A 14,967-nucleotide genomic window follows, 5' to 3' on the forward strand; every position below is an offset into this window, starting at 1 on the left:
CTGCATAATTTGCTCCAGGGCAAGAAACAGCAACATTACAATACCAAGCTTAGAAAACTTGCAAGGGGAGATAGTTATATTGCTTTCATCTTTAGCTCTAAATTGCTCACCAAGTGGGACACACCTTCTGTGGTGTCACAGCGAATGAAACAAAAATCATAAACAGTGAGGCTGGGGGAGTGAGACTCATCTGTATGTGTCAGTGCAATCAACATGCTACCAGTTCTTGCAGAAAATTAAAAAAAGAACTGAAAGCTAGTCTGAAAATGCAAGATGGGTTGTTATGATATTCTTATCTAGCCTCATTGTTCTTGTGGTTAAGAAGATTTGGTCTGTACAGTTCTGTATGGATTTTGTCAAGTGAATGGCTCAGGATTCAGATTAATCCCCAGGTTTTTCAGAGCCCAAAGGGACATCCAGACAGGAGCTGATTTGCTCATCATCCATCACTTTGTCCCTTTGGCGGTTGGTTGCTAGAGTTGATTGAAGACTGCAGTTGCCTAGGTAACCCTGTAATATATTAACATATCTATCATATGTCAGTCAGTTGTATCCTTTGTTTTCATTGGTAGTCGCTCAGTCACTTGCCTCAAAGTTAAACTTGGGATATGCCTACTTTCTATCACCAACCTTTTCTTCACCCATCATTGGTCGACTTTCTGTGGTCTGTGGTGATGTGATCACCTCATCTCTGCACACTTCCTGTGTGAACTCCCTTTAGGAAAAAAAAACTTACGAGCTCATGACACTTAAATTTAGGTTTCCATTTAGGGCTACAACCACCTTCAATTGCTTCATGAACCAAGTGCCTCCAAACTCCATATGCAGCCACCTATTTGGATGATGTCATCATTCATAGCAACAGCCTGGAGGAGTGGGGATGAAGTCTTTGAAGCAACATGGGCTCAAGGCCAAAGTACAGAAAGGTGCAGTTAGAAAGAAATGCAAATGGAAATCTGGATTAAATCAGTAACATACTAATGTTTACGGTAATAAAAGGTGGCAGCAGTAATTTCACAGCATAAGTGTACTGTCTTTTTCTAATTTGCTCCTATTTATAAATCACAGACTACCAAACAGCCAACTTTGAAGAAATGAAAAGACTGACCCAACAAACATGCTCTGATAAACCAAATGTACACCTTAAAATGAAACGCATCTCTGCTGTGATGATCCACACAAAATAGATAAAACTCAGTTCTGAGAGCTCTTCTTCTGAGAAACGTTTCAGGGGACCATGAGAAGATTCATCTAAATAAATACAGAAAATCACAAATTCGGCTGATAGATGAAGTACTGGTATGCTGAATGAAAATTACCACTTCCACCTTCGGCAGGCATTAAGCAACATTTTTTAAATACCCAACTAAAAGTTTCGTGTGTTTTCAGCCTCACTTGGAGAAAAGATCTCTTTCCATTCTGGGGAGGAGGGAGTCTCTAAAGAACTGGTGGGAAGAGGAGAAACAATGGGAGTTGCCAGTTTATAAAAAAAAAAAAAAAAACCTTCAACGACCTGATCCACATTCTTGGTCAGACTTGGTCTTGAGGAACCTAGCTGAGGCCATCAGGAGTCAGCATGTATCATCTGCTGAGATTCAAGAGCACCCATCAACCACAAATTCCCAGACCCATCAAGGAGGCTGCACAGGATCACAGAAAGAAGCTTCAGAAAACCCTGAACACATTACAGTAGGATCTGAAATCCTCTCAAATAAGTTAAAGAAAATTGTGCTAAAAGAGCACAACACATTAAGGCCCAGCAGGCAGCGAAGGAGATAAATAAACAGTTTTAAAAGCTTCTTTGGTTTCTAGAAGGCTAGGCTTGAGTGAGGGAAAATGATTTAAAAGTACAAAGATTTGGGATCTGAGCAGAGAGACGCTCAGATTTGCTCTAGTGCTTGTTAACAGCCTAACTGGCCCACAGGAAGAAGTTTTTTGTGAGTCTGGAGATGTGGGACCTGATTGACCTGGCAGGTCCTGGCAGGTCAATCAGGCAGGTCAATCAGCAAGCGGGTCAAACAGGTAGTGGGTGGGGTGTAAGGGGTCACCTGGGATGGCCCTGGCTTTTCTGACACAGGAGGATCTGATGATGGCCTCCAGGGTTGGCAGAGGTGGATCCATGGGTCCAGGTGGGATCAGCAGACATGTGGGTGCCCAGAAACCTGGACTTGTAATGTGTTTATTTTACACATCATCATCATCATTCAGTGTGTGAATGGGTGAATGACTGGTTGTGTAAAGCGCCTTGGGGTCCTTAGGGACTAGTAAAGCGCTATACAAATACAGGCCATTTACTTCTGAGTCGAAAATTTCAAAAAACAAAAAAATCTGTTAACCATCCAGTAAATATACTCACTGACTGTACTTTTAACTTCTCCATCTAGTGGTTGATGAGATTTACTGCAAACGTTATCAAGTTGCAGAAACAGGTTCAATATTCAATTTTATTTTCCAGTTAAGAACTGACTCACCAGTTTAGAGTTTCCAGCTGAACAGTGTGTTTCTGGAAAGGGGTGGGGGTGGGGGTGTACCTCTCAGAATGGGAAGAACATGGAAATTCTTCACGGAAAGAAGCTGATGCTGCAAAAAGTACCCCAGCCTGACTCCTGTGAGACCACACTGAGCCACTGTGCTGCCTTCTTTTACAACTCTGTTTCCAAAAACCTGGTAGAGATTTAATTTAGATTACCACCAAGATTCAGCAAAGCAACTGCTTTCTAACACTACTGCTGTTTGACCAATCAAAGTTTAAAAAAACCCTGTGAGTGATTTTTTTAATATATTTGATGTGTCAAGTTATCAAATCATTGCAATATTACAGATTTTTTAAACCAGGGTTGTCATCACTGTATAAAGTAAAGATGCTTTTTAGCTTTACTTCAACTCAATTCTAGGATGCAAATTTCAGAGTTCATATTTGATGCATTCAAGAGAATATGGGGCTGAAACATGAGTGGAGGACTGCATGACAGCAGACACTTTATAAGTTTCTACATTATGGTTCTCTTCCTTTCCAAGATTTTTCTAGATTTCCTAACAGCCATGAATAAATGAGTTTGTTGGATTTCATTTTAAATGGCACAAAATGAAACACTCCTCAGTTATCAGAATCAACTCCTCATTCTAGTTTTGGAGAGCCTTTACTAATATTTTGCTGTGGCAAGGACAAAACTCTCTTTTGACAGGAGGAAACCTTTGGAAGAACCAGGCTGACGGAGGTGCATCCATCTATTGCGCCCTGTTGGGGGAAGGTGATTGCTGATAATAAAATGCATTTAATTAGCATCACATGGTATCTGGCACTTCCCCTCCTGATTATTTTTTAATATGACTAATATACTAAAGTCATTGTACAGAAATAATTTTAGTAAAATTATATTGGATTGATTGTGGAATGATTTATTCTTTTTTTTTCTGTTGTCTTTCTTTATTCTTGCCTATTTCCAACAACAAAAAGCTTTTAACAGAAAAACTCAATTGCCAAAACACATGTGTGAGACTTATTTTGAAAGGCAGGGCCTCCCATTTGCTCAACATTTGCCAAAAATTTAGCTTGTGACTAAAGAAAAATTATCAGTCAGAAACTTGTGAGGAATTTTATTAGTTGATATTAGTGCCCACAGTGGTATCTATTTGCAAACACACAGGTATGTAGGAGTTGAAAAACAGGGAGTGTCGTGTTTCCTGGCGTTCCCCAGCGTTATCTGATCCACAGCTCATTTCCACAGTGAGAAACTGATCCTGCACAGCTCGGCATTGAACAAAAGGTAAACTATATTATATCTAACAATTATCTTTTGCCATTTGTTTATACTATAAAAATATAATCTGCCGTTTTATAACTCTGGTAGGATATGTTGTTGTGACTTTTTCATTGACTGTTCTTATGGCCAGTTTGTGATGGCTGTTGTGTTGTTTCTGTGGAGCTGCTGTTTAAATAAAAGGGACTCAGAGCTTCAGAGCTAGCTCCAGCTCAAGAAGGATCAAAAAATGGACACAAGATAATTAAATTAAAATGCACAATTATTTGTAAGTATGAAAAGTTGTCCAGACAGTGACATTTGTGATTTATTTGCATCTTACAGATGTTTGGTATTGTGATTCTGCTCTTTAAAACTCAAAATTAGGGCATAAACATTATCTGAGAGGGCTTCTTCTAGTTCTATGTGTTAACTATTAATCTTTCAGAAAAACAATGTCGAAAGCAACTTGTGCGTCTGTGTTAGCTGTTCTCACACTAAATTTGGCTTTCCGGGCAGGAAATGCGCGACCTGCTGACAACTCAGAGCCAGAACTCTTACAGGGAGCAGATCAAGAAGGAGATGTTGACCCGTTTAACCTGGAGGAGCCGCTATGCCAAACTCTACCCATCCTGCTACAATCCCTGGAACAACAGCAAAGAGCCCACACAGCTGCCACAGCTGCCAAAGATACCTGCTGACCCTCAGTGAGCCCCTTCATTTATTTTAAAGTGGAAGAGTGAAGATTTAAAACCTTAGTTGTCTTGAGTATCCACATGTGCTCAGCTATCATTTGTTTTCATGGTCTGGGTAAAAGCAGATTTATCTGATGTTACTGAGACCCACATAATTAGACTAAACCTACTGGGGGTAGCTAGGCATGAATGTGACACTAATATTAACCAACATTGTAGATGATTGCTGTGCAGCACTTTGGTCAGCGTCTGTTGGCCTTAAATGTGGGACATAAATAAACGTGACTTGATTTAATATTAACCAAGAGTCCAAACCTCAGAAACATGACAGATTCCAGCGACCATGACATTACACACGCATGAAAATAAACATTAACTTTCTGTTTATCTTCCATCAGGGCTGTTGTGCCTCTTGTTGCCAGGACTACTGAGAAGCAGAGCGACCTTCTTCCTCGTCGCCCTTCTCCTCCTCCTGTGTGCTCTGTGGGAGGTGAACAGCAGCTCAGTGTGCCTCCTCTAATGAGGCCGGTTTCGCCCCACACCAGAGAGGCTCTGTATCAGGACTCCTCTCACCATGTAAGAATCACTTTGACAGTCAAACTCTCTTTCATAAAATTAACATTTAAACATTTAAATATAAATATCATCACTTTTGCTTTCAGCGGAAAGCTCCTGAAGCTTTTGAAGTGTCGGAATATGGAAAGCTAACAACATCCCTCTTACCAGTAGGCTAAGTTATTTTTAGCCAATTACAAGTTGAATCTGGTAGTTGGGGTTATTAGCTAAGATACCGTCATTAAGAAGCGGCACAACTAATGTGCCTATGCGAGCTGATTTGCGATGTGCACCGCTGGCGCGGCCATTTATTTTTTGATGCACCTTCTCAGATTAATTCACTGCGTGTCGTGCCCAGGGCTGGACTGGGACAAAAAAACAGCCCGGGCTTGACTAAAGACCGGCCCACCAGGTATTAAAGCCATTAAGCCTTTGAATGAAAACAAACGTTGTTGTGACAGTGATGTACAGTCTTGTTGGTATATGTATGATTTCCATACATTTTATGTCAGATAAAAAATTTGGTTGTAAGCTTCAGATAATTATTTAATAGCAGCCCGACATTTTAAAAGAGAATAAGAAAGTATTTCTTTGTGCCCCCTTTCCCTGTTAATGCCCTACCTGGCCCCCTGGCAAAACTTTGCCAGATCCGCCCCTGCACAGTTACCAGCTGTCAGCTACATAAAAAAGGATCCTGGTGTTATTTGTCTCTCAGAAACAGTTCATAACTTCCCTTCAACTCACTCATGTAACCTAAAAGGTAAACCTGTTTCTCCATCACCTGTTCAGCTCTGATGATTCAGTAAGGACATCTCCTGGTTTCATCTTCATGTTTCCCTCTCACCAGATATACAAACCGACATCATGACCAGCAGCTTTTACAGCTGTGGCTCCAGCAAACATCAACTGATACTAGAAATTAATATTAAATACATTCTAACAACAGCTGATAAAGCTTAAACGTGCTGCTGTTTAGCGCGACAACCGGCAGTTTCCTCTTTCTGGCGCAAAGTGGGCGATAAACAAACAAGAGAGAAAAGCCGATCAGCTGCTCATTGATCAGTTTCATGATTAAAGTAGCAACAGGAGAGAGAGGGGGAGATAATGAGAGAAGAAGAGGCAGCTGTGCAGCATAACGACAGAATAAATCCACCTTTGTGTCTTTTTCCATCCTAGACAAACTAGCCCTTCTCAGCTCAACACGAAACGCGCAATAATTTCTCTGAATGCGGGACGATTCCGTTTGTACGGGACGGTTGGCAGCTCCACTAACTAACCTTATGAATAAAATAAAGTTCACTATCAGTAACATCATAGCACCCACCCAGCTGTATAGAAACTGTCATGCTAGCTCACGCAGTATGAGTTATTGTAACTGACTGTAAAAAGTCAGCACAACGAAAATAAACTCCACCTAAACTTGGTTTATATCTGACCCAGATAGACTGCAGGTCATAACTTCTTACCTGAAGTTCAGTTCACACTCGGACCATCGGCTGCCTCGGGTCTCTCCTCTTCGGGTCTCCCCTCTCCCTCATCCACCTGCTGGCCTCCACTTGTTAATTTTACTGAATCTGTGGAAGCTCCGCCAAAGCCACCACCAAACAACTGAGTTATTTTTACACAGCGGCCAGCATCTGGCCAATCCACCACCTTTCATTGTTTATACCGTTACAAAAAAAATCATCGGCCCACCGAGCAAATGCCTGGTATGCCCGATGGCCAGTCCAGCTATGGTCGTGCCATCAGTTAACCCTTTGCGTGCCAACTGTGGCACACGTGCCTAGGGTTGCCGACCTCTGTGCTAGAGGGTGTGGGGGGGCCACAGCCCCGTCCTCCAGGGCATGAAGCAGGTATGGAGGAGATCAAAACTCCAGACATCCAGAGGCCCTCAGAACACAAGAGACCAAGGAAGACCAACAGAGGGGCAGCCGCGCCACTGTCCCAGAAAGAGCTGTGGAGAGCCCCAGATGAGGGGTCACTCAGCAGCCACGGAGCAGAAGCCGGGGGGGTTGCAGTGACGGTAGGCCAGCCAGCTGTGCCAGAGTGACCGAGCCCCAGGCCGAGAGGCTGAGGGCACCCCACCCCCGAAGTGGCCCGAGCGTGCCCCAGGCTCCAGGCCATAAGCAGCCACCAAGGAGTGAGCCGGTGTGTACCCGGACGCCCATCCCCGGACACAAAGAACCACCAACGCACTGATGTCTGAGGCCGTCTGCCACTGGCAGGGGAAGTGGTGGGGGGAGATAGGCCTCCATACCTTGGAGGACCTGAGATGTCCCCAGAGAGGTGGCGTCTGATACCCAACCTGACATATAGACACAGACATGCAGGCACACACAGATACAAACATCCATTCCCACCCTCATGCTCTCATATGCAATTACTCAACACTCACCCAACGTGGAGACAGACATAAAGAGACACTGTACACACAATCACACTCCCCAAGCGTACTCTAAGCTCCAGGTCTAGGTACCCTTGCCCCTGGAGGGGGAAACTGCACCCAGACCCAGGTGGTGTTACCCTTTTCCCTGCGGTGGGGAGAGGCAGACCACCCCGACTCCGTAGCAGCAGGGAGGCCCCACACTCCAGACCGCAGTCGGACGGCCAACTCCACCTAGCCCTCCCGCTCCAGCAGGCCGCAGAGAATGGGGGTGGGAGAAGACTCCAAACCTCCCTCCACCCGCTCATTGTAGTGTTGATGCATGTGTGTTCTAAGGTGCAATTAAAACCCAGGAGGGCATGGAGCTACCTGCCAAGGAGCAGCAGGTAAGCGCATAGTCCCTCCTGCTAGCCCTCAATGTCTAAGTGTATTTAAAATTGAGAGGTGGGCAACGACGCCAGGGGTGAGGTGTACACCCTGATGGTAATTTGGACTCCGTGATTGTGCCCACCCCCAAGATCCTATATGTATGTGTAATGAGAGTGTGAGTAATGTGAATGTCTAAATTGTGAGATAAAATTGGGGCACAGGCAGCCAGAAGGGGACAGAGGGGGGATGCCTCCCCTGCACCCTGGTGACACATCTTTACCCCAAGGCCCTGCATGTGTGGGTGATTGTGGTGGAGCGGGAAGAGGGAGGCAGCTGGAGATGGGGAGGGAAGGAAGGGAGGGGCAAGTGACCCATCCCTGGGGCCAGCTTCCCCACTGACCCCAGTAGGCACCCCCACACGTGGGTTTTGATGAAGCTTTTCACCGTAGTCTCCGCGGCTTCTCCAGCGGCTTCTGGAATACCAGAAAATACAAGATTATCACGCATGCCACGAGCTTGTAGATCAATAACTGTCTCTTTTATGTTTTTTATTTTCTCTATTTAGCTGGGTAACATTGTCTGTGAGACATTTCACCGACTCCCTTAGCGTGGCATTTTCAGCAGCGAGCGTTTCCACCTGCTGCTGGCTGAACTCCAGGGATTCTTGCAAGGGCTTAAATTCCCAGTGAGGAATTCAGATCTGGTGTTTGGAACTATTTTGGTTTTCATGTGAAGTATGACCCTGATGGTAAGCGCGTCATGGACAAAAGTAAAACAGTATGTCGGATGTGCCACACAATGCTCAATTACATTGGTGGAAACTAGTGCGTTAGCACAGTTAGCTTGTTAACGTGTTGGCCGTCCAGCCCCACGCACGGGGCGATCTGCGGTAACTTGTTAACGGAGATTTGCCGCGTTATGGCGTTAATGTCATTTTAACGAGATTAACGCTGACAGCACTAGTGGGAACACAACGAATATGACTGCACATTTACGCCGACATCATCCTAGTGCAAAGACAAGTGGAAGCAGACAAAAACAACAAGCACGCTGCTGCAAACTTTACCCGAGTCATTTAGACAGCCGTTAGCACATGATTCTCCTTATGGGGACCTGATATGTTTAATATGCTGCTGAGAATATAGCCCAGAAGAAGCGTATAGTATAGCTTTTATTTTGGAAAGAGCCATTTCTCTGTAATAAACTCTCTTTTCCAAAGATGAGTGATTCCTCGATCAGATAGATCTATTTTTTTTATTATTTTGTTGTTTCAGCAACATTAAATTTAAAAACTATACTTTTAGGTTAAAATGTATATTTATAATTTTAATAAATGACAAATTAAAAAAAGCATGAACATTTTTTGTATCGAAAAAATATCGAACCGTGACACCAAAGTATCGAACCGAACCGAACCGTGAATTTTGTGTATCGTTGCACCCCTAATAATTAGCTATAATAAAATAAACCCTGCCATTTTATCATTTTAGTAATTTTATTCAGTATATCCCTATATTCCTACATTTTTGTAAAAGTGATGTTTTATGTAATCTATGTCTTTTGCAGGGCAAAGGGAGAACTCTGTACTTGCACAGACGTGGACACATTAAACCTGAGGAGAAGTTTAACTTTCCCCTGCTCTCCTCCTGGGATTATGGCTGGAGGCTTGGTACGATGGAGTCACAATCTGCCCCCTGTGGTGTGGTGACTGTAAAATGATGCATAAACTTTAGAAAGATAAACTTGTTGAATCAAAAATCACCATTAGGTACTAAATGTACTATAACATCGGTAGTAATCCTGTGTTTTAATACCAGGAGATCTTGTAACAGTGACTGATTAAACTATAGTCACTATTTGGAATTTAAATATCTTAAAGGTTACACAATGCAAGCTGTTTTTTTTTCAGTCTGATCACAGTCAGAGGTATGTGCCTCATATCAGGCATGTCCCACCTTTCTCGCAAACATCATATAGATCCAATAGGAGAGGAAAAAAGTAAATTAGAGTATTCAGAGCAGTCTGAAAGCTGAGGTTTTGATGCCGGGAGATTACATGTGCATGTGCTGAACAGATTATTTGAAACTCTGGCCGTGATTAATATGAACATCCACCACTGAAACAGTATATATGTATGATGAAAATAAAGAAAAACACATGGTCCTGCCTGACAATCCTTTCTGCACATTTTTTGCTAGCTTACCTTATCAGCTTCTACTCATACAAAATCATATTTTTCAGATTTTTGTTATTAGGTCAATTTCTTCCAGTTGTAGTAATAGAAATTGTTGAGTTTTTATTAACTAAATATTATTCAGTGCATCACTGGGTCCAGCCTGTGGAGGTCACTGGGCCAGTGTCAGACTTAGTTTAACTGAACAACATTCACACCATGACTGTGATTAACTCAGACAGGTTTTACTGTGAATGTGCTCAGTTCCTGTCTGCCACCACAGATTTGTAGATCTGTAGATGCTTTCCGCTCAAATTTGTAATTCTTCAGATTATTGTAATCTTCCTTTATCCACAGGTGACTACACGCTAGATTATAGAACTCCATCCAGTGCCAGGTCATCCTTGGTGAAGAACACCTTCTATGCAAAGAACGGGGTATTCAGCCGCCCAGCAGCCACCGATACCCTAGGCTGAGGTTCTGTTACCCCATACCAGAGGCTGCTCTTTAATGAGGGTAAAGAGCACTTCAAAGGCAATCGTGCCAACAGATGTCCAACTATAACCCTAGGCTAATGTGATTTGGGGATTTCCTGGTATTATAAACTCATTTACTTAAAAAAAAAATTGTATTTTTTTTCTGTTTGTTTTAGAAGTTTTCGAAGGTACGTGTTGAACTACTTAGATTATGACTTCCTATCAAACAAAAGACAAAACAAAGCTTTGATACATGAGTACACCTGTAAGTGGTCATATTTATCATGAGATAAAATGTCCTGTCAGGAATATGGTGATGGGAATAAAAAGTACACATGCAGCCCATCAATCCATCCTGAAATCCAGTACTTCCTGTAATGCTGTCTGTTTACAATGCACATGGCTGTAGGGTTAAGTGTCTAATAACCTGATACCAAGTGTTGGATATTTAATGAGTATCTTGCCTGGAAAGAGTCCGGAAGAAGCAACTGACCTTTATACACCTGAAACCTGAGTACTAGGTGTATTCCAATGAGCCACCAGAGGAAATGTTACACAGCACAGGCTAGTATTGATTCCTAATTAAACATAATTATTTAAAGACTATATTTTCTGCTCATTTCGTGCTCCATAGTTGCTCTTGGACTGTAAAAATAGTGCATGACTCACAGTACAACATAACCCTTCTTTAATTTTTATTGGGGTTTGGTGCAGCTCCTCAGTTTATCATCTGTTTGAAACTAGTTGTCCAGCTCCTTCATCTTAAAGGAAACTTTCCTCTGATTTGCTGCTGCCTATAAACAGAATGTGAGTGGAGCTTAAGATGAACTGACCACATTAGTGGATCCTATCTGTTATGGCTCATGCTGAGCCAAAATTATAAAGAAGACTGCCTGACACCAAGCAGGCATTTAGAGCAGTCTGGCCACAATTAATGTAAGAGCATCTCCAAAAGTTGATTCTGTTCATCTGGACGTAGCGTTTTCAGTGGGAGAAACGTTTTGTCACTCATCCAAGTGACTTCTTTAGTTTCAGCTGACTGCAGGTTTCCCCAATCTTATAAACAGTACATTTGCATAATGACAGAAACTAGCACCACTGAAGGAACAATGGGCTGGGAGGTCAGTTCCTTCATTATAATTATGTAAGAGCATATATGACAGAAGAAAAAAGAATAATAGATCAGTATAATTTCAAGCTAAAGGTCCTTCTCTGAGTGTTTTGTAACTGAGGCGTTTGTGTTTCATAAGGTCAGCTGTTTATTTATGTTAATTAATCACGTACATTGTTTGATCTTACAGTGAATGTTGTAATCCTGCAACTCCTGTCACAAGTGCATTAAATCAATTTCACAAAACCACTTTCACCAGTTGTTTTGTGGAGGAAGTAGACTCTATACAGAATCTACAAAATGCAGTTTTGAAATTATGATTTCACTCATGGGGGGGGGGGGCGATAGGGGCGTAATTTACAGGGGGGTTAGGGGGGTTATGACCCCCCCCCCCCCCCCCCCCCCCCATATTAACATCCAACCAATCTTGCATAAATAGACTGTTGATTTTATTTACTAATTTCAGGTATTACCCCCCCCCCCCCCCCCCCCCCCAAATGTTCAACACAAAGTTAAACAAACAAACAAACAAATAATGAAATCGAGGAGGGGGGAAATATTTTTTTCACAGATAAAAGATGGATGGTGTCTAAAAAATCGACCCACTGTGACCTGCTTTCTTACTCATGGCCAGGAGGAGGCGACTTATTGGGCTGCCAAAGGAAGCCTGAGCGTTTAGACGTCCATGAGGGAATGATGCTGCGGCTCAGCTGATTTATGATCTCAGTAAACACATTTCTGATGCGTTTATGGTCTCAATTTCTAGTTTTAGGTCTCACTGAATTCACTATCGTTGTTTTGTTTATCATTAGTTGTAATTATGATGCCCATGAGAGCTGGTACTCACGTTTTCATTTTAATTCAATTCAATTCAATTTTATTTATATAGCGCCAAATCACAACAAAAGTCGCCTCAAGGCGCTTCATAGATACAGAGAAAAACCCAACAATCATATGACCCCCTATGAGCAAGCACTTTGGCGACAGTGGGAAGGAAAAACTCCCTTTTAACAGGAAGAAACCTCCGGCAGAACCAGGCTCAGGGAGGGGCGGCCATCTGCTGCGACCGGTTGGGGTGAGAGAAGGAAGACAGGATAAAGACATGCTGTGGAAGAGAGACAGAGGTTAATAACAGATATGATTCAATGCAGAGAGGTCTGTTAATACATAGTGAGTGAGAAAGGTGACTGGAAAGGAAAAACTCAATGCATCATGGGAATCCCCCGGCAGCCTACGTCTATTGCAGCATAACTAAGGAAATATTCAGGGTCACCTGGTCCAGCCCTAACTATATGTTTTAGCATAAAGGAAAGATTTAAGCCTAATCTTAAAAGTAGAAATAGTGTCTGTCTCCTGAATCCAAACTGGAAGCTGGTTCCACAGAAAAGGGGCCTGAAAACTGAAGGCTCTCCCTCCCATTCTACTTTTAAATACTCTAGGAACAACAAGTAGGCCTGCAGAGCGAGAGCGAAGTGCTCTAATAGGGTGATATGGTACTACAAGGTCATTAAGATAAGATGAGGCCTGATTATTTAAGACCTTGTATGTGAGGAGCAGGATTTTGTCTCCTGAATCCAAACTGGAAGCTGGTTCCACAGAAGAGGGGCCTGAAGTTGGCGACGTACTAAAAGTACAGCATCCCTCAGTTTCACAGAGGGATCCACCTTGAAGCTTGACTAATGCCACAAAAGCTCCATCTTATATGTAGTCAATGGCCAGAGCCTTATGTCACGAGTCATATCACTGTAATTAATATCAAGCAGCTAACCTTGAGAGATAACTTGTCAACAAACACTTACCCAGATTCAATCAGCAACAATTTACTGTTCATCGTTTACTGTCACTTATTATTATACAGTGGGGCAAAAAAGTATTTAGTCAGCCACCGATTGTGCAAGTTGTCATGTTGGAAGACCCAGCCTCGTTCCATCTTCAAAGTTCTCACTGATGGAAGGAGGTTTTGGCTCAAAATCTCACGATACATGGCCCCATTCATTCTGTCCTTAACACGGATCAGTCGTCCTGTCCCCTTGGCAGAAAAACAGCCCCATAGCATGATGTTTCCACCCCCATGCTTCACAGTAGGTATGGTGTTCTTGGGATGCAACTCAGTATTCTTCTTCCTCCAAACACGACGAGTTGAGTTTATACCAAAAAGTTCTACTTTGGTTTCATCTGACCACATGACATTCTCCCAATCCTCTGCTGTATCATCCATGTGCTCTCTGGCAAACTTCAGACGGGCCTGGACATGCACTGGCTTCAGCAGCGGAACACGTCTGGCACTGCGGGATTTGATTCCCTGCCGTTGTAGTGTGTTACTGATGGTGACCTTTGTTACTTTGGTCCCAGCTCTCTGCAGGTCATTCACCAGGTCCCCCCGTGTGGTTCTGGGATCTTTGCTCACCGTTCTCATGATCATTTTGACCCCACGGGATGAGATCTTGCGTGGAGCCCCAGATCGAGGGAGATTATCAGTGGTCTTGTATGTCTTCCATTTTCTGATGATTGCTCCCACAGTTGATTTTTTCACACCAAGCTGCTTGCCTATTGTAGATTCACTCTTCCCAGTCTGGTGCAGGTCTACAATACTTTTCCTGGTGTCCTTCGAAAGCTCTTTGGTCTTGGCCATGGCGGAGTTTGGAGTCTGACTGTTTGAGGCTGTGGACAGGTGTCTTTTATACAGATGATGAGTTCAAACAGGTGCCATTCATACAGGTAACGAGTGGGGGACAGAAAAGCGTCTTACAGGGGACGTTACAGGTCTGTGAGAGCCAGAGATTTTCCTTGTTTGAGGTGATCAAATACTTATTTTCCACCCTGATTTACGAATAAATTCTTTACAAATCCTACCATGTGAATTCATGGATTTTTTTTTTTCACATTCTGTCTCTCACAGTTGAAGTGTACCTCTGGTGCAAATTACTGACCTCTGTCATCATTTTAAGTGGGGGAACTTGCACAATCGGTGGCTGACTAAATACTTTTTTGCCCCACTGTATAATACTTACCACTATTTTAAAATAAGTTTCCATGTCCCCATCACCAGCCCAGAAAGAGAGAAATTTGAGAGTAATAAACAACCTTATAAGAACGAGTCAGTGGAGCTAATTTTAAAATTGTGTTGTTCAAATTGTTGTTCAAGACAATGACTAGTAGTAAGTACACTGTGGATATTAGCTATTTGTAGAGCCAAAAGGTTTAGCCAAAGTTTTATAATGGTATATAAAAATTGAAATAAGAACCTGGATTTAGTTTTATGGTGTGCATTCAGGTTGCCTACCAGCCCGACCTCGAGCTGAGAACGCCATCATCTACCTGCTCAATCGTGTCTATGCCCATCTGGACCAGTCGGCGAGCACAGTAAGAGTCATGTTTTTTGACTTTTCCAGTGCATTCAATACCATCAGGCCGACCTTCCATAGTGATAAGCTGATAGTGATGCAGGTAGATGCCTCTCTGACA

At 42.8% G+C, this 14,967-nt stretch overlaps 1 protein-coding gene across 1 annotated transcript; it reads left to right on the forward strand.

Annotated features, from left to right (window-relative positions):
* Nucleotides 1-3,636: 3,636 nt before the first annotated feature.
* Nucleotides 3,637-10,997, forward strand: LOC113022206 (protein SPMIP1). The gene is made up of 5 exons (XM_026167356.2): nt 3,637-3,767; nt 4,260-4,447; nt 4,834-5,011; nt 9,309-9,411; nt 10,273-10,997. The coding sequence occupies exons 2-5, from the start codon at nt 4,263-4,265 to the stop codon at nt 10,389-10,391; spliced, it is 585 nt and encodes a 194-aa protein (XP_026023141.1). The 5' UTR covers nt 3,637-3,767; nt 4,260-4,262; the 3' UTR covers nt 10,392-10,997.
* The last annotated feature ends 3,970 nt before the right edge of the window (nt 10,998-14,967 follow it).

This window comes from Astatotilapia calliptera, chromosome 5 (genome assembly GCF_964374335.1).
Source record: "Astatotilapia calliptera chromosome 5, fAstCal68.1, whole genome shotgun sequence".
NCBI lineage: Eukaryota > Metazoa > Chordata > Actinopteri > Cichliformes > Cichlidae > Astatotilapia > Astatotilapia calliptera.